The sequence below is a fragment of the Pocillopora verrucosa genome, chromosome 3, assembly GCF_036669915.1.
Source record: "Pocillopora verrucosa isolate sample1 chromosome 3, ASM3666991v2, whole genome shotgun sequence".
Classification (NCBI taxonomy): domain Eukaryota; kingdom Metazoa; phylum Cnidaria; class Anthozoa; order Scleractinia; family Pocilloporidae; genus Pocillopora; species Pocillopora verrucosa.
The window spans coordinates 31,870,395-31,890,058 of NC_089314.1; the positions used below are offsets into that span (position 1 = coordinate 31,870,395).

The 19,664-nt window shown below is 36.9% G+C and overlaps 2 protein-coding genes across 3 annotated transcripts; both read right to left on the reverse strand.

The window, feature by feature from the left end:
• Positions 1–159: 159 nt before the first annotated feature.
• Positions 160–8,879, reverse strand: LOC131774536 (xaa-Pro dipeptidase-like). The gene is made up of 16 exons (XM_059090586.2): positions 8,786–8,879; positions 7,918–8,101; positions 6,987–7,114; positions 6,685–6,748; positions 6,349–6,396; positions 5,932–5,993; positions 5,355–5,399; positions 5,035–5,110; positions 4,727–4,773; positions 4,502–4,570; positions 4,292–4,363; positions 3,527–3,675; positions 3,108–3,292; positions 1,134–1,241; positions 674–757; positions 160–385 (listed from the first exon to the last, which is right to left on the reverse strand). Exons 1-16 carry the CDS (start codon positions 8,803–8,805, stop codon positions 266–268), a joined length of 1,461 nt encoding a protein of 486 aa, XP_058946569.2. The 5' UTR covers positions 8,806–8,879; the 3' UTR covers positions 160–265.
• Positions 8,880–9,826: 947 nt separating this feature from the next.
• On the reverse strand, positions 9,827–19,641 carry LOC131774528 (xaa-Pro dipeptidase-like). Of its 2 annotated transcripts, XM_066163408.1 has the most exons (17): positions 19,492–19,619; positions 16,402–16,500; positions 16,093–16,276; positions 15,427–15,554; positions 15,114–15,177; positions 14,844–14,891; positions 14,494–14,555; positions 14,034–14,078; positions 13,802–13,877; positions 13,613–13,659; positions 13,352–13,420; positions 13,024–13,101; positions 12,385–12,533; positions 11,811–11,995; positions 11,296–11,403; positions 11,104–11,187; positions 9,827–10,939 (listed from the first exon to the last, which is right to left on the reverse strand). In XM_066163408.1, exons 3-17 carry the CDS (start codon positions 16,159–16,161, stop codon positions 10,784–10,786), a joined length of 1,368 nt encoding a protein of 455 aa, XP_066019505.1. In that variant the 5' UTR covers positions 16,162–16,276; positions 16,402–16,500; positions 19,492–19,619; the 3' UTR covers positions 9,827–10,783. The 2 variants fall into 2 exon arrangements, with proteins under 2 accessions (XP_066019505.1, XP_058946561.1); XM_059090578.2 differs by lacking the exon at positions 16,402–16,500 and having other exon boundaries at positions 9,828–10,939; positions 19,492–19,641.
• Between the last annotated feature and the right edge of the window lie 23 nt (positions 19,642–19,664).

Consider the following 19,664-nt stretch of genomic DNA (forward strand, 5'->3'; position numbering starts at 1 on the left):
TTCACTTGAAAAAACGTCGTGTAGCGGTAAATTTGCACTCGTCTGTTAGAAGTAGCCAAAGCCATTGCTCAATCCGGGCATGAAAATGGCCACTTTATTAAAACACATCGCGGTGTTCTCGTGTTGCATATTGCAATTATGCGGAACTGCCCATACACCTTACAAAATAACAATAGTTTTTAATTGAAAGGGCTATCCAAACTTATCTAAAATTTTCGCTGAGCGTAATAAAATATTTTTACATCGAGAGGTTATAAGGAAAATATCAGTTTGATCCTTGAGATTCCTGAGCCATCAGAGCCTCGATTTCATCTACCGTACGAGGCACATCTGTCAACAGCTCCACGCCTTCGGACGTCACCACTATGTCGTCTTCGATATGGACCTGGAAACATCAACAAAAGTAAATTCGTTTCATTTGAAGCAGCTGAAAGTTAAAAGCATGAGTCAAAAAATAAAGACGTGGTTGTCACTAAAACACCCAGACTCGTAAACATTCGTTATCTACCTGTTTTGTGGGGAGAGAAGATTGGATACAAGAGTGTTGAGAGGGGTGTCTCAATCCATCCCCGTATCCAATCTTCTCTCCCCACAAAACACGTAAATAACGACTGGGTACGAGTCTGTAAAACACCTTCCTACAATGAATGATTAAGTCTCAAGAATATCTCACCCCTCCAAAATTCCAAAATCGGTTTAAGACTTCTCGGTTGAAGAAACACGCCGTCTCAGGATTTTCTAGTGCCTCCTCGATAACCTCGAAAAACATAAGCAGAGTTAGTGACAGTTGGTTAATCTGTGTTGCACACCAACATAACATGTCCAGCACACAATAGTGACATCATCATCAATGAACTTGCGTCAAGTGCAGTTGTATTTCCGGCCTTAAATTGCATGTGCAACGAAAAATTTAAAGACGACTTGAACCAAACTGAACGTACATTCTTATCAACAGTCGGCGACAAATATGCTGAACATTACCATGTCTGTCCCGCTTGAATAAAGCATCCCTTTCTCCGATCCCCCTTCTCTCTCCCCCAGAACAACGTTGTGAACTGTTTATCGTACGATAGTTCTAGTATTATTCTTGGTTTTTCCACAAATGGGATACTTCACATGAAATTCTGACTTACTCCACGAATGAAATGAATTCCTGGTTCAATGGTGAGCACCATGCCTTCCTCCAGGACACGGGTAGTTCTGAGCGAGCAGAGGCCTGGTTCATTAATTCTTTCGGTTCCCTGTAAAAAAACATTCGAACACTTATTTTTCGACCCAGGTTCTTTATAAGTGGATCACCAACTTTGTTTTGTCCTGACTATGATATATTGCGTTTGAACCGCTAGATGAAACATTTCCTTTTTTAAGTTTGAAAGGAGTCATGGATATGTTATCTTAAATGGGAAAAAAATGTAACACGCAAGGATGCTTCGGATAATTTCACATCATTATCAACTGGAAGATTTGCGAGTAAGGGTCAAAGTTACCGAAGCCGAGGGGGTCATAAATGCAACACACAAGGAGATACCTGGTTTAAAACTTTCTTCGAGAAATATCCACCAACATCAGCATTAAACTGAACTCTCAAATAAATCAACTTCTCCTTCGTCAATTTCTTCTAAAACGTCTTCGAATTGTTCTTTAATTTCCGATATCTTAATTTTCAGCGCATAAAAGGTAAGCTATTCAATCTACATGCGCGTGCGCGTGCGTGCGTGGGTAAACCGTAGTTATTACGTCAACCATCATGTAACAAACAGCAAAACCGTTTATGTAACCATGGAGTTCCGTTATTCAGTTGCAGGATGGCTTCACTTGGTAACGGAGGAGGTTTACATGATGTGTGCTGTATTCCGGACTGAACAGTGAAAAGCGCCTTGGGTGTTCTTCTTGGCAGCAGAGTACGTATCGATTACTTTGCTTTTTACTGAATCATGGACAGGAAGAAATTATAACTGCAAAACAAAGCCGAGAGGGAAACCTCTCGGCTATGTTTTGCAAATGTTTTTCCGGCACAAAAAGTAAGGATAAGGCGCCCAACCTTATTAACGATTTATCGCCGATTGCGGCGCGTTCGTCCGCCAGCAAATATCGCAGGCGATCTTCGCCATTGAGATGCGAAAAAGCTTGGCGTTTTTTTTTCGCCGATCGCCGTAAAGTGGTACTTCAGCTTTATGCATACTTCGCGCGCACCGATGAAAACGGACAAAATGATGACAGAGAAGCAAAAACGTTTTCTTTTTGTAACCGAAGCGCTTCAGAAAGCGATCTGCAAAGTGGGCTTTTCAAAACACTAGACGATTTAATTTACTCCTCTCATCTGTCCAAAACCAGGTTCCGCTTTCATCAGCCGTTTTGAAAAGTCGTACGATAAAGTCGCTTATTTTAATTGGTTGCTTTCACCAGCGATTAGCAGCGGTGAGAGAAGAAAATCGCGGGAACGAATGACAGCGAAAGGTAGTCGCCGATATCTGACTTGCCAGATGTCGGCGATTTTATACGCCAGTCGCCGCGACCAGCGTATAAAATCGCCTAACCCAAACCTTAACCCTAACCCTGGGAAAAAGTGTTTCTCCTTTCACAAAATCACTTCCATAAGAAGGCGAAGAGCTGTTTCTTATACTAGCAATATGTAGAAGAAGCGAGTTTTCATACCCGTTTGGATATGTCTTCTTGACGTCCTAAAGCAAAAACAAAGGTACAAGGAGCCTCTATAACCTCTCTTCTTCAAAAGCCATATGATAAAAGTGGTTTATTCATAGTGATTTGAGTGAAACCAAGAAAAAAATGCTGGTGATTTTCAGGCCATTTTCTCTATTGTGTGGCGCGCGCTCCGCCAATTAATTTTTAATTCTTAAGTCTTGACAAGTCCCGCTACGCGATGATCGAAAAAAAAAACAGAACGTGGAATCATTTAGTTCGTCATGTTGATTGCTATCCTTATTCATAGCAGCCTATCAAACTATGAATAGCAAGTAATTAATTCAAATGCAATCTTGTGATACATTCATCAAAACTTAGAGGTACACACGCCGATATAAAAAAACAACAACAACAACAACATCAAGAGAGCTTAAGTATCGCTTCAACCATCTTCCTTGACATACCTTTGGATATCCTCCAACATCGTGTACATCAAGGCCCATCAAATGTCCCAAACCATAAGGCATAAAAACAGCACCCACATGTAACTTCATCATCTCATTTATGTCCCCTTGTAAGAGCCCTATGTCTCTGAGGCCCTCCAATTGAACACGGTCTGCTAAACGGTGCATATCAGCCCAGCTGACACCTAAACATTGAAAACAAATGTTTAGGCGACATGGCTGGTTTTCCATACAGGAACTGAAAGATGATGGGACAATCGTAAAGGGAACAAGTGCCACAAAACAGGGATCTGAATAACACGTGACAAAGCTTACATTCTTAGCGATGACCATTGATTATGCCAATTAAAAAGCAACGGCGAGTAATTTTGCAGAGCTACAAACATAGTTCTTACTCTACGACAGACAATGTTATTTACCAGGTTTTATTGCTATTATAACTGCTCGGTTTGCCCGCAGACAAATTTCATAAATCATTCTCTGATCGTCTGTAAACTTGCCATTGGCTGGAAATGAACACGTGATGTCTGAAGCATAGCAGTAATACTCACAACCCATGTCAAATAGACTACAGAAAAAAAGAAACGTTATGATATTTTACATATTTCGAGCCTCAGATACGCCAAGGAATCTCATAGGGAAGGATTTAGGAACTAAGTGAATTGATAAATCTTGCAACAGATTCTCTTAGGCTTGTAACGCAAATTCTCTTGCCATTATTTTCTGCTGGCCGGAGAAATTGCGTAACAAGCTTAATGATAACAAGTCATGGTACAGAGTTCCTCTATCAGTCAGGTGCCATCCTTCCTTAGCAATACGGTACGGCAAAAACGTTTTTGTACATTTTATTTTCATTTTTTCAGTTTGAAAAACACTTTGCTCACAAAAATTACTTTCACACATTGAACCATGAAAAAAACACTTCACATACTTCAATCACTAGTATGGCTTTTCTTCCTGCTCTTATGCGGACTCCGTGATAAAATTACTTATTTATTCAACAAAGTTGAGATTTAGTAAGTTAACGTAAATAACACGAGTAAATTTTCGCTTAATTTTTTTGGGTAAATCCGGGAAAATGACGGAAACAATATTCCGTTATAAAATTCATTCATATGGTAGTTAGTGATCATGAGCTATAGTAAATTTCTCGGAAGTAGAGAGATTCAGATTGCCTAACTTACCACATGTCTCCATCCCGTATAACTTTACTATCCACTTCAACTGTATGAGAAGGACAAGCACAGTCGACACCACTAAGAAATATATATAAAAAAAAAGGACAACTATCTACAAATAATTTACGTACTAGTAAAAAAAAAAACGCTTTAGAAGCGGGCTTCTAAGAGGGCTGGATCAGTGCTGTCACTTATGTATCAGTTATTCGACTGTACCTTGCCATTAAGCAGTTGTAGGCTAAGTGGCGGCATCCCCCGTGATAAAAACAATAGTGCTGGAACAGACTGTGAGAAATTAATAGAAGGATCAAGGTAAATTTGACACTGAAACAAAATCAATCATATCACATATACCAACCATTAACCTATTTTACTGATTCACTTTTATCCACCACTGAGTTTAGGATCAGCAAGATTGTGATAACATCTTTAAACACATACCTTTCTAATTGATATGTGGACATCCCTGGTCTTATACGTTTCATCACCTATGGATGAAAGGCAATTAGAGTACTCGGTTGGTTAAAGCTTACGATCAGGGTTAGGGTCAATAAGCTCTTCACTTAAACTAAATGATCAAAATACTCCCCAAACTTACATCTCAACCTCTTAAATCTTATTCTGATTCTGAGTATGAACATCATTTAACTGGGATTGCATAAAAAAAATTCAGACAGAAATTGTAAAACACAGAATAGCTTTGGGTTTTAAAACATTATTTTGTGATAACCCAGTAGTGATGCACTCACCTCCTTGTGTGCTTTACTGCTGATTTTGTTAGCATAACGAATCACTTCCAGTTCCTGAGCTGTTTTGAATACACGACTAAGAAAATATACAGATATATAAATATGAACCTCACCTGGAGAATGATTTTATGTTATTGGGAGGGAATTTATCATAAACCAATTCTCCTACATAAAAACAGCAACACCAATTAATTTGAGTTACAAAATTTTTGGAGGTATTTGTAAAGATCTTGTTAGCCTACACAATAGCCACTCCCCCCAGTAATTATCCAGAGGTATCAAAAGTAGACAGTCAACAAAACAGAGGAACATCACCTCACCATTCAGAAATCTCTGGATGTAAAATAGTATTGTCTACATGGAACCTAGCAGGAAAAACATTAATGTTGTGTAGTTAAGTTACTTTATAGCTTCCGTGGCTGATGTGAACTGGAGATAAGAAAAGAAAATGATGCCCTATACCAAGTGCTTCAGGCTTAAACACAATTCTTTTTCAAATTCATTACCAGTACATTAACCCTTTAATTACTGATGGTGACTGGTATCAAATTTCTTCTTACAATATCACCTATGAATCAAACACTTTAGTCACAAGATTAAGGAACTGATCACCAACTGAAAAAGCTCTTGATTGTTAAACAATTCTTTTTTTCAGCACCTTAAGAAATGTATAAAGAACAGTATGGACAATAGGATGTAAAGGGTCAACCATTGATAGTATTTGGTATTAGGAGGAAATTGTGAACCTCACAAAATCTCTATAACTAAAAGTTGATTAGAAAGTAGACCTTTGAGAGGTAAATTCTGAAATTTGAATTCCAACATTAATACCATAACATTATTGTCTTACATTACAATACAGTATCCAACACCTGATTGAATTCCAAAACTAATTACTTGTTAATGTTTTCAAATGTAGCTTCTTTGCAAATGTGCCTTGAATCTGTGTTTACACCTTTCTAAAAAGCAAATATTAAAATGATTAATTTACTGTAGGTGCTCAAAATGAAGGATGTGCTGATCAGGCTTGGTCAAATAAAGTTTAAGAAACTTTCTGAATTCTCCTACACATGACACCTTAGTGGGAGCATAATAAGTGTAACCTTAATGCAAATAAAATAAGTATATTAATGTATGTGATGTTAACCTTAAATTAAGGATGTATGCCATATGACCTTATATGGACAAATTAGAATAAAATTTGATCCAATCTGATCCTCAACATGGCTCTTGTGTTTGGTGCTGTCACACATTTAATAAAATAAAAAACATTTTGGGTTCCTTGGTGCTCCACCCAGCTCCAATGTTACTTACTAATGTGAGAATAACAGAGGGATTTTTCTTTTGCAACACATCAGCAATCTGAGTAACAAAGAAAAATTGAGGAGATATTTCATTCATTTGATGAATTCTGAAGTAAAGTAGGCTTTCATAAATAACTTTTTTAGAATTGTACTGTAGTTTGCAGTGATCCAAGTAAGTTTTAGGCAATTTTACTCACTACAAAGTGATCCAGGTAAGTCCTAGTTGATTTTACCCAGTTGAGCAGTCCAAGTTAATCTGGTCCAACTTTTGTAACTGCCTAGCTAATGAAAATGTATGACTTATGTTCAGAGTACTGGGATGGATTACATTAGGCTATTTACAGACCTGGTTGGTGTAGTAGACTTCTTCTACTTCATAATGTTTCCTAAAGTGCTCTAAACTGTTCCTCCTACAAATGAAATTTTTGAGAAATATCATACAGTCATGACATGTGTTACAAATGCAGAGCATGGGTTCAACAGAAACATTCCTCTGTATCATTATTGCTTAAGTAGGTATGTATTTTGATGAAGGGTTGGTTTGATGTAACTTTTAACCAAAATTAAGTGTTTTTGTGAATTCTTCCCTAGTCATCCCAGATAATTGTGGATGATCATAAATTGAAAATAAAGCAAATTTTGACTTACACCCCAATCCATTTATGATACCCTGGAGGAGGTTTGGGAAAAAACAAAATAGCACAGGTGCTTTCAACCTCAACTGCACCAAGACAACCTGCTTCTAGTACACCAAATGTCCAGTGGAAAAATGACTCCTAAAGTGAGAGAAACAAATGACATTAACTTCATTTCAAACATCAGCTTGGTCTTCTTAATCTTCTCCATGTGACCACCTTATGTAGATGGCCAGCTAGACTTCACCCTTTAACTCCCAGAAGTGATAAGCATGTAACTTCTCCCAATCATATCTATACAATATCCAGCAAACAGGTAATGAGAATACTCAAACATATCAGGTAGAAGTTGTTGTCTTGATCTAACACCAAATTCTCAAAACTAATTCTTAAGGAAATGGGTAACAACTAGAGGAGAGAATTAACACTTAGTCTGGCAGCACACCAGAAGTTTGAAAAGAACAAGTTAACAACACTCTCCTAAATACCAAACACTGGATTGTAAATAAACCAACCCCCACCATCGTTACATAAGTAATTAGTGCTGGAATTATGTGTGCTGTTGGTAACCACAGCCAATAAATCAGCTGATACATGCATTAATGGTCTATTCATACATCATTCAGTAGTTGATACATAGCCTATCATAGCTGATTGAAAGTTGGTCAAAAGTAGCATGGTAGTGAAGTGATATGTACAGTCAAGGTGCTGTTAGCAAATGTCTCTTCTAGACAGGAGGCACACATATTGACTGAGACATCCCCCCACAAAGTTTCAAGTGTTGTTCAGCTACCAGGTGACTATCTAGCGATGTATTAACTGAACAACCAATGCTGCATATCACACACATGATCCAAATACTGTATTCCTTTAACAATATTAAGGAGAGAAAATTGCAAAATCTCACTGTAAAGATGTTTAAGCAAGTAAGATGTAAATCAAACCTGTCGAAATACAGCATCTACATCCGTGCAATATCTTTGATGCTGCTCCCCTCCTTGAAGTAATATCATTGCTCCTTTTGGAACAGCTTTGTTATCGGTAAGTCGCTCACAAAGTCGTCTTCGGTTGATAGTGTGAAGGCTCAAGGGAACAGCCAGGGAGCTGTTCCCAAACTGATAAAATGACCTTAAAATTTTCAAATTGATAATACGATCATGTATATATAACTATTGGCTGATTACCTTTTTGAGAGACAAATTCCATACTGCTATGAGCCTGTTCATAATAGATCACAAATGACATCGAATTGTGGTCAAAACGAAAAAAGGCACATTTTGACATCTTTGATCTATTGCTGAACAGACGCGTGGAAATTTGGAATCTACTCGTTTTATATAAATAAAGAAGAAAAGTTGGCAATAATAGCCATTAAGTTGATAATAAAAACTGTTAGGTAATACAGTAACTGCAATTCCATTTCACAAAGATCAGAAGATACCATCAATTTGCTCTTACAAACTAGAGTCTGAAGTGTTCTACTTTAGAGGGTAAATTTTTCAATACAAATTCTTAAATCAATATGTTACAAGTTGTGGATGCCTAAGGCTATTTCTAAACAATACCCCCATAATTTGTATGAATTCGTTAATGGTTCAATGTTAAAAATAATTTGATTGCTTAATATTATAGAACTATTACCTATCGTATTATATTGTAATATTTTGACGTCGACTGAGATGCTCCACATTGAAATTGAGAGAAAGAAACTCACGAATTCAAATGATGCTCCCAGTCATGAACACATCATTAAGGCCATACGGAAATATCTGCATAACAGAAAAGCAAATTTAAATATGTTGTTTAACTTACTTTGTCTCGACTGTTGCCATAATTGAAAGCTGCGATAGCTGCTACCGGATGTCTACACGGAACCAAGATGGAGGTCCGCGATGGTTAGGTCACGATGTCACGCAAATGATCGAGGTCACACTAGGCAGTAAGTTGTCGGAACCCCCGATCGACTGTGTTCATCTGGTCAGATGACTTCCAGCATGTTTGGTGAAAGCGTGGTGGAAAAATAACCCAAGTGTGACCTCAATCTAAACAAAAAGTCCCGTATTTTCATAGAAAGCAGAAGGAGTGCCCTGAAATTAACGCGGACTTTATTAAACATGCCGATGTGATATGTTTATTGACTATCAATGAAAACCTAAAGGTAATAATATCAACACTTTACCATGTCGCTCTATCCATGAAAATCTATTCTCAGTGGCTAACTCCTCTGTCAGATTATCTTTTAGAGTCTAAATGTAGGGAGTGTCCTCTTCCCAAAGCATTTCAAGCTCAAGTACTTTCTAAGTTTGAAGAGACATGAGACCCGGAAGTCTATGGTTCCTTTACTGTTTGCAAACGTTGCCCCAGAATTGCTACTAATTTGAGACGATGAGAGTTTCAAGAAACTTTGAAAACCCCCTTGACTATCAATTTGCAATTTTACTGCGGGACAATTCTAAAGTGATAAAAATCACTGCATGATCAAAAATTTGTGAATTAATTTAATACTTAGACGGAAGACAACAGAAAACTCCAAGAAGAATATTTACTCGTCCTATTTTTTCTTTTTTCGATGGGGGAAGGGGTAGGAGGAAACGGTGGATCTAGAGGAGTTGCATATCGACCATTAAGATCCATCAAATATTTTGGCTCGCGCGCGATTGATCTAGACGCATTACGTGACCGAATATCCCCCGGGATATCTAAAGATATTACCCAAGTAATATTCCCCAATTTTCCAACCTTACGTCCGCTATGATAAGTCTTCGCCTAAATCTAATTCAAGAAAAGAGAACGTTTAATGTTTGTTTCAGAAGAAGGGAAATATCTGTTCGTTCATAAAAATTTTTACCAAGGAACACTCAAAAGAAAAAGCAGCAAATGAAGACCATTGTTTACAGCTTAAAGAAGACGCAGTACCAAGACAAATGGAGTTAAGCACACTTAATTTGATTTTACTAGTTAAGTTGATAATGTGAATTGCCCACCGTAGAGCAATTCTAAAGCTCTTCGAGCATTAGCTCTACGTCAGAGGAAAGGTAAGGAAAAAGGAAAGAAAATCAGTGTTTATTGTGACACCCAGGAATTAAAGGAGTCGGTTATAAGCTTTTAAAATCATATGTTATTTAATTTCAAAGTATTTCTAATTTATTCTGGCGAATTTTCTTAGTTAAAAAATTTTGTCAAATTTTCTTTCATGAAGACTTTCGAGGAATGCATAAAGTTATTGAATTGATGTAGGTATCTATTTCTTACTTTAGTAAACTTTCTATAGTTAATTTTCGATCTAACCAGCTAAACCAATTTTCAAACTTTTAGCTTGCACAGAATTGCATCTGTTGAGCTTAATATCTCTGGGTTACTTATTCGTTTGGTCATCAACAATGCTTGATCATTAACTTCTAAAATTGCGATTCTCCTTACTTTCTGCCATACACTTCTTACCATTTTAGCTAGGAGAATTTGGTATCTAATCGAACTATGTTGCCAGGTTAATTTTTTCTTCCTTGTCCCATCTTTCTGTATGATACCGTGTAGATGATTCTTTGATTTTGCAAGGAGAAATTTAACCCCTAAGAGGTTAAGAATTAACTTCTGTCAAATAAATGTAGTGTCTCTATTTCTCACACAATCATATCACTCACGACAGAAAAATGATTGATAAAACTGAAGGAATCGTCACAAACAGTTTTCACACAAAAGAGCATTAACATTTTAGCTTGTATGGATCACTTTGGTGGTAAAGTTCAAGTCACGCTTGATATTGCTTATGATTCGGAAGTTACACATTTGTGCAAAGAGATCTAATCGAACTTAATTTGCTACTTGGGATGAAACTGAAGGGGAGAAATGGGGCGGGAGACTGGCTCCCTCTGCCATCAAAGCCTCGATTTCTTGCACAGTACGTGGAACACACGTCATCAGCTCCATTCCATCTGACGTCACCACAATACCATCTTCAATTCGAACCTGGACAAAATCAAAACGGTATGTTAGGTTTTTAAATCTCAAGATTTTACCTGGTACTTCTTTGTGGAAATCTTACCATCTTTAGCATTTGGGGTAGAATCATTGGTGACAAACATTTTTGGGACGAAAACAACACTAATTTGAAGTCAGGTAAAAATTCTCACCCCTCCAGAATTCCTGAATCGCTGTAGCATTTCTTGATTGAAGAATCGCGCCGTCTCAGGGTTTTCCAAAGCAGGATTCAAAGTCTGAAAATAGAACAAATCTCCATTTCACTGGTAACTATCTTATTCCCTTCAAAAAATATTTGCAAGTAAAAAGGCCTCCGAGGTAATTACCAAGCAGTCGTTACTTACAGCATCAATAAAATAAAGTCCTGGCTCAATGGTCAGTACCATTCCCTCCTCTAATACACGAGTGGTTCGGAGCGAGCGGAGGCCTGGTTCTTTTAACCGTTCAGTACCCTGCAAATTTCAAATGGTAATGAACGGACTAGTCTCAAATTGTGTAAGATTTAAAGAAATTGGAGTTGACAAGACTCTGGCAGAGTACAAGGTCAGAACTTTCTTTGTTATAGTGCTAGGCGAAGAAATGAAATGAGTTTAACCGAAAGAAAAAAAACTACTAGAGCTTCAGGAAAAAGAAAAAACAGAGACGAGATAGAGATAGGGGAGAGGTGACAACAAAGGAGACACATACATCAAATTCACAGAGACAACACCCTTCCTGGTTAAGTAGAATATTGAAAAAAAATCCTAGTGATATGCAGGAACCTATCATATGGCGAAGCATCGGTCACATTGGGAAATTTTTCTTCCTTTGAACCAGTTTGCTGTAACTGAATTCACTATGTTAATGGTAAGATTTTTACCTCTGGGTATCCTCCAACATCGTGCACATCCAGTCCCATTAAATGTCCCAGACCATGAGGCATAAAAACAGCCCCAAGATGAACCTTCATCATTTCATCCAGGTCTCCCTTCAGGAGCCCCATGTCTCTAAGACACTGTAGCTGGACACGCTCTGCCAAACGGTGCATATCAGGCCACTTTACACCTGTTGAGGGTAACGACCTATTTTTGAAAAATGCAATGCTATAATGGCATAACACTCTTAACAGGCCACATACTTACAACGACCAATTTTCTCCGGAAGAACAGGCTAAAATGTGCCTGTCACAATGTCAGCAATAGCAAAAGAAAATTCTGAACAAAAAAATAAATCACTGTTTTCACTCGCTTTGCGTTGTTACCAGTCCTCCTTGTTTGGTTTATTCAGTTTTGTTGATACATTTAATTAATTAAAACAAAACAAAACAAAAAAAAACAGGTGTCGCTAAATGTTTTTTTTCCACTATATATCGCGATTATTTCTCTGAATATATGACAAAGCGTCAGAACCTGGAGCTTAGATAACTACAAAAAGGCACTTATAACAGCACTTACCAGGTTTAACGGCTGCCATGACTGCACGACTGGCTTTGTAGACGGCTTCATAAATATTACGCTGATCATCTGTGAACTTGCCATTGGCTGGAAAAGAACAAGTGATGTCTGACGTATAGCAATAGTATTCTCCTCCCATGTCAAACAAGCTGTAAAGTGGAGCAAAGGAAAATAAACAACAACGGCTACAAAATAATATTAGTAAAACAGCCATTACAGAGATCAATTTGAATAAATTGATTAACAACATGGCCAAAAGTCTATTTACGAGCATCACACTGAACTATCTTATACAAAACCAGAGTTGGTGCTGTCAGTTGATGGGCTATTACTTGGTGTAGAAGACACAGTATACGTCACAATAGAATTTCATTACAACCGGGAATGAGAAAACAATGAAAACAACAGTGTGACGTATTCTGTGTCTTCTACACCATGTAAAAGCAAGTTGATGGTGAAGGCTTTAAAGGACTTTTCAACCGAGACAGCACCTGAGCAATTATCCTTGAAAGACACTTGCCTCAATAGCATTATCACACCCAAACAGAACTCTTTAATTGCTTTCTTTATTCTCAAACCGTTTTAGCTTGACTTCTCAATAAATGAATTATTCATTTGTTAGAATTATGTTCAACTCACCACAGATCTCCATCATGGATCTTCTTGTCATTTGGTGCTCCTGCATGGCCATAATGGAGAGTAGCACAGTTATGACCACTGAAAGAGAATTATTAACACGATAAACCACTGAAGTTTTATTCTGCAAGGGGAAGGCTGAGATATTCCAATATCTCCTCTGTTTATATTCATAGGAAATAATATTGTCAGTATTCAAAATTGCCCTGAATTTGAGACTCTTCAGTAGTGCAGTACTGAACTCTGCAGTAGAAATGTTAATTCTATGGACCTTGTCACCATTTGTTGATTAAAAACATATTTTTTCTTGGTTGAATGACTTAAATGTTACCTTGCTCCAATACATGTGTAGGACATATGACGACATCCACCCTGAGAATAGCAGAAGTGCCGGAACAAGCTGCAATGTACAATTGACTTCAATCATCAGCTGACTCCATGATTTTTGATAAAATTTGAGTCAATGCTTCAACATTGTGGGTTAATTTACATTTATGGTATTAACCCTATTGGCTAAGAATCACATTCTTGCACAAAATTCCATGCCACTTTTCTATATATGAATGAGAAAGTAACTGAAAATTCAATTTACCTTTCTATTTCAAATTCTGCCATCCCAGGTCTGATACGTTTCATCACCTAAGATAAACAACAATCATCATGGTCACACTTTCAATAAGATCTAGTCACAGTTATTAGAAAGCATGTTTTGGCTCAGACGTTAAGTCTACAGAATGTTAAACTTTGCAAAGCCAGCTGATGATATAAAATGTTAGTTTACCTCTTTATGTGCCTCACTGCTGACCCTGTTAACATAGCGCATCACTTCTAATTCCTGAGGTGTCTTGAAAACTCGACTAGACCCAAAAACAAACAGGTAAACAGAAAGAAAAAACAAGGAAACTTTGATGTATTCTGTAAAGCTTGCTTGTTTACAAAAATTGTATTTTGCATAATTAAGATAGAAAGCCTAACACAAGCAAAATATGTACTTAATTCTTAACAACACTTACCATTCAGCAATCTCTGGATGCAAAAGCTTGCTATCCACATTAAACCTGGAGAGGAATTGATACAAAAAACACTCAGGGCACACCTTACTGGGGGTATCTAACAACATATATAGAACTTTGAGATCCATAGGTGCAAGTTGACTGGTTTTGGCATAAAGCTTAGAGCTAAGGCATGTACAAGGATGTACTGTTAATAACACAGGGAACTATATCTGGCTACTGAATCAAGGGGGTAAGTTTCTAAAGAAACTGTGGACCTGCTTTGGTGAGGGAATATATAACAAGATTATTTAGTTTACAAACTGAGTTGAAATGTAAATTAGCCACCTTCAGATTAGTCAGCTTCAAAACTCTTTATGGTGGCTAATTTACATTATCAACTCAGTTGATAAACCAAATTACCTTGATATATCTAGCTAGACCTGACCACAAAATAACATAATAACAGCATCAAACCCACTTGCTAATGCCATCAAATGCTGCTTCTCTGCAATGATGACCTGAATCAGAGTTGAGTCCTCGCTGCAAAGAACAAACAAATCAATTTATTACCTGAGGTCAGATGTATCCGAAAAGTAAAGAGTAAAATACTTGGGTACTACTACAAATTGATGCAATGAAGATTGCTCTTTGTTTGCAGAACGTCCTTTAAAAATCAGTTTTTACATGCATAAGCACTAACAAAATTGGAATTATACCAATGTAAGCCAAGTTATTTTAAGTTTTAGTATTGTAAATTCATTGAAATCTTTCTATAGAATTAAGCTGCAGGGCTAGGGGCATAACTCCTGTTGAATGGCAACTACTTACAAGAGTCAAGAGAACAGATGGAGACTTCTTCTGTAGTACTTCAGCTATCTAAGTAAGAATCAGTAAATCATAAGTCAGACTGTATTGTTGTGAATTTATTCTACTCCATATTTATCTTATACAAGTATAGAAGAAGAACAGCATCAGAAGTCATGATTATAATAACAACAACAACAACAACAAAAACATCATAAAACAATAATGATAATGCTAATAATAATCATAATTATCATCATCATCTCAAGCTAATATTTAAAATGCATAACTTACCTCATCTGTAAAAAAGACCTCACCCACTTCGTACTTTTTCTGAAAATGCTCCTGGCTGTGGATCCTGAAAAACAAAAAGCACAAAACATTTCTTTCATGGACTACTGCCAATTTCAAAGGACAGTCAATAGGCCATTATAAGCCACTTTTAATATTTATTTAATAATGATCATCAGTCACAGAAAACTATCTATGCACAATACAACCATTCAGTTAGAGTCAATCAGGACAACTGGGCACTTCTGCACAGAGCTGTACAGAAGTAAATGGGTAAAGCAGCCAACACTACAAACAGTCATTCTAAGATGCTCACTTTCCCATCCATATAGCATATTCTGGAGGCAGACGTGGAACAAACAAGATTGCACATGCTGTATCCACCTCTACAGCACCAAAACAATCAGCTTCTAGAACACCAAAGGTCCAATGAAAATATGATTCCTGAAAATAGGAATTAACATGATCTGTAATATTGAGAGTCAAATATCAAATAATAAATTCCACAAATTTTTAGAAAAACAAAATAGCCCTCACTGAGAAATGTGATTGCCCAAGCAATTCTTCATGCACATATACTCATAAAAAGCTCTGTTAACCATGACAGTGATTGATGTGTAGAGTTGTTTGTTATTCAATAACAGACAACTCCTCACATTTTTTTTGTCTAAAAAATGAGTGCATTTTGTTAAGTTTGAAAGTAATTTGTGTTGTTAGGACCAGTTAATAGTTTGGTTCCGAAAGAAGTGATCCTCAGCAATGTGATTGTTGATATCCTCTTTTTTGTGTTCCTAGATGTGTGTTCAGTCAGCCTTGTTATGAAGTTCTTGCCAGTTTCTGAAATGCAAGTGGCCATGTTGGACAGCCCTGTTGAAAATTTTTATAAATAAGTAGAAAACAACTGAGCGAATAATCAAATTCAGAGTAATTCTCCCCTGAAGTAGGCTTGGTTTTAAGTAAGGTCCTTGCAAGTGTAGTTTACCTGCCGAAAAACGACATCGGTATCAGTGCAGTATCGTTGACTTTGTTCTCCTCCCTGTAGCAAAACCATTGCTCCTGATGGTACACCTTCAATTTTTTTTAGACGCTCACATAACCGCTTCCTATTGGTTGCATGTAGACTAACTGGAATAGAGAGAGTGTGTGCTGCAAGCTGAAAGCAGGACCTAAGAAACAAAGGAATGCTTATGATTATGTTTTAAATTTCATATTAGCCGATGAAAAGTAAGTTGCCTGGAAATCAAAATATAAAATTGAGACATTCTTGTTTTAATTAAATTAATCTTCTCACCCCTCTAAAAGCAGATGACTGAAAATTTGGCAATCCTTTTTTAGCCAAACTACTCATTCCTGGTACAATTATCATATTGTTATCATTACTGGATGATCTCTAACATAAGGAAGAAATCAATAAAAGATCATTTTAGTTTTTCAGAAAAATTGAAATTAAAATATAATGTTAAAAGGAAAATTGATATTAAAACAACTGTACTATTCTATTTTATAGTGTGGTGGTTCAATTGCAATATTTAGACTTTGCAAGTGAAAAATTACAAGCATGTATAAAGGAAGTTCTCTGCAAATTACCGAAAGGAAGAGAAAAGAAAAGAATTGAGGGCCAAACTCTCCCTGTTCTAGCATCTCAGAGAAGAATTTCGCCACTCTGACAAAGACCTAAAGGAAGAATGCTCCTTTCTGTGCTTTGTAACCATTCTGTGAATGCTGAACATCCATCATAACAGTTTTTCAACAAAATAATGAAAAGCTGCCTTAACAAACTTTCACACCTAATTTCAAAGAACTTTGAAGTCAAGGAGCACATCAATGACTAGTCTTCATGCTGCCTTTCTTTCTTTAAGAAACTCATGATCTGTTGGAGAATAAAGTTTTCTTTACCTCAAAAGGTCTCACTTATAGAAATCCATACAAGCTTTGAGAAGGTGTACTGGAAAATGGAGCCATTATTGAAAGATTCAGATTCTTTTCCTTAAGTTCTTCTATAAGGTTTATTTGTTGATAACAGAAATTTATATAATTACCTTTGAGACTTCTAGAACATAGATTTATATAAATACATTGTAGACTACTACTACTACTACTAATTCTATAACTCCAGCACATATTATAACTTCGATCAAGAGTATATAAGTATTACAAGAAACAAACGCTTGTATATTACCATATGAATAGACGCGTAAACTCATTGTGTTAAAACTTGTTAATTTTACCCTATTGTTCTAAATAAACCAATCCAATTGCTTGAAACTAACTGGTATGATATTTCAATCCCTCGAAGTGTATAAAACACACTGGCATGCGAAGAATGTTCATTTCAATCATACGATTACGACACTCTACGACTCATAATGAATTATCTCGGAAACCTTTATCTCGGAATACTATTAATATCAGGATGGCTACTGCGCAGATTTTAAACTGTAGTTTGTCACGAACTGGTACAGCCTCGGCAGCAAGCGGTTCAGTGCGAAGGATGTTTTCGCTGGAACCATCGAATGTGTAACACCGGTAAGTTATATTTACTTATAAATACTCTGATACTCTAAAAAGTAGAGACCTGGGCCAGGATTATAAGTTGATGGAGGATTACTTACTTAAAATTTACTTAAAACATTATTGTCTAAAATGCGGTGTTACTGTATATTACACCTTAATTTTACTTAAGGTACAAAAGCTTGGCCTCCAAAGGGCGTACATGGACGACGATTCCGTTTACAAGTACATCAGGAAGCTAATGGCCCTCCCGTTCCTCCCGTATCCGGAAATCCAACCGATGTTCGACCTACTCGAGGAGCAGGCACAAACCGACCAGCTGGGGAGACTTGTCCAGTACATCTGACGACAGTGGATTGAGAGTGAAGTATTCACCCCAAGAAACTGGTGCGTGTACAAGGAGCCCGTCCGCACAAATAACTACCTGGAAGGCTGGCATAACGCCCTCAATCGCAGACCTGGAGGACAATGCAGTTTGCCCTTATACCTTTTAATTGAGTTACTTGATCGGGAGGCAAAACTCACAGCTATTATTATTAGGCTGGTCTCTGACAACAAACTGAAACAAATTCAATGACGTACAACAAGAAACATTCAGGCAAAACTATTCGCAAGTTAGGAGAAGTATGAGAACAACGAGAAAACCGCTGCTCAACTACTCAGGACGTGCTCGCATTTGAATGGACCAGCGCGCTCTAACTGATCATGAACGAACTAAACTAGCGTGAAGTAAGCTGAGAATCAGAAGGTTTTGTAAATAGGTTTTGACTAAAGCATTTTTTTGAATCAGAAGGTTTTGTAAATAAGTTTTGCATTGAAAATATTTTGTGAATCAGAAGGTTTTGTAAAAAGGTTTGACTAAAACATTTTTTTGAAACAGAAGGTTTTGTAAATAAGTTTTGCATTGAAAATATTTTGTGAATCAGAAGGTATTGTAAATAGGTTTTCCACTAAAATATTTTGCACTTGTAAATATTTCTAAAAGTACGTATTGTAATTAAAATGTTGTTGATATTATACTTGTTATATTTTATTTCTGACTCGTTTTGAAGGCTGGAAAACAAACTCTGATTGTTTCTGAAAACAATCAATTAACTCGTTAATTCACATCGTAACGCATTTTTCAAGTAAAATTTTGAGTTATACATTTTTGGAACACATTTGGAAGCCATCGGAGTTTGTTATTCAACAGTTTTAAATTACCGCGATGTTAGTGCTCTGACCCAAGTATCAGCATTACATCCGAAGCATCAGTAAGCACCCTTTTTACTAAGCTATTACTAAGTTATTACTAGATATTTGGCGTTGGCGAAGTGACCAGTAGGACGTTGGCCAAGCGACTCATCGCGTTGGCGAAGCGAACAAAGACGTTGGCGAACGTGACGTTGGCGAAATCACTCGTTGGCGATATCACCGCAATTCAACCCTAGATTACCTGATATTACTATTCTTGATATGATTTTTGTATACATTTTTATTTCTAGGTATTTTCATTTTATTGTATATAGTCTAATTTAGTACTTTTAATCTAAGTTAAGACCTTTTCTGAAAACCTTAGTGATGTGATGAAAGTTTCCTAATAAAAGATTATGATAACTTTCGCCATTGTTTTCTTTATCAAATACTTGTATACGTAATGAACAATTGGACTGTGCACAAATCGTGCCGAAAATGTCTCTTGTGTAAGCTCTGAATACGATTACAGAAAACTGAAGCACAATCAACGTACATATACTGTTATTTGCGAAGGATCTGCGAGATCGTGAACAAGCTAGGCCACAAAAGGCTCAGGAGCAGTTATCTCATTGCCTTTATGAGATTACGATAAATAAATAGTACAATAAGTAAAATATAAGCAAGAAGTACTTACGGAACAATAGCAGCAGTCATGTTCGAAGGCTCTGTTAGCTAACAGCTAGAGGAAATCTTAGCAAGAAGATGCCTTGTTTCAATCGCTCCAACGGTGGATTCGGAAGTGTCCGTGAATAATCGTAAACCATCGGGAATTATCGGTCTCGTACGGGCGAGCTTTTGAGGATTCTC

Coding starts and splice junctions, on each gene's coding strand:
- LOC131774536 (XM_059090586.2), bottom strand. CDS start 8,805: ATGGCAACAGTCGAGACAAA. Junction 7,115..7,917: donor TAGATGCTGTATTTCGACAG/GTTTGATTTACA, acceptor CTCTCACTTTAG/GAGTCATTTTTCCACTGGAC. Junction 4,571..4,726: donor TCCACATATCAATTAGAAAG/GTATGTGTTTAA, acceptor AATTTCTCACAG/TCTGTTCCAGCACTATTGTT.
- LOC131774528 (XM_059090578.2), bottom strand. CDS start 19,511: ATGACTGCTGCTATTGTTCC. Junction 14,556..14,843: donor CATCTGTTCTCTTGACTCTT/GTAAGTAGTTGC, acceptor TGTTCTTTGCAG/CGAGGACTCAACTCTGATTC. Junction 11,188..11,295: donor GACTTTATTTTATTGATGCT/GTAAGTAACGAC, acceptor TTCTATTTTCAG/ACTTTGAATCCTGCTTTGGA.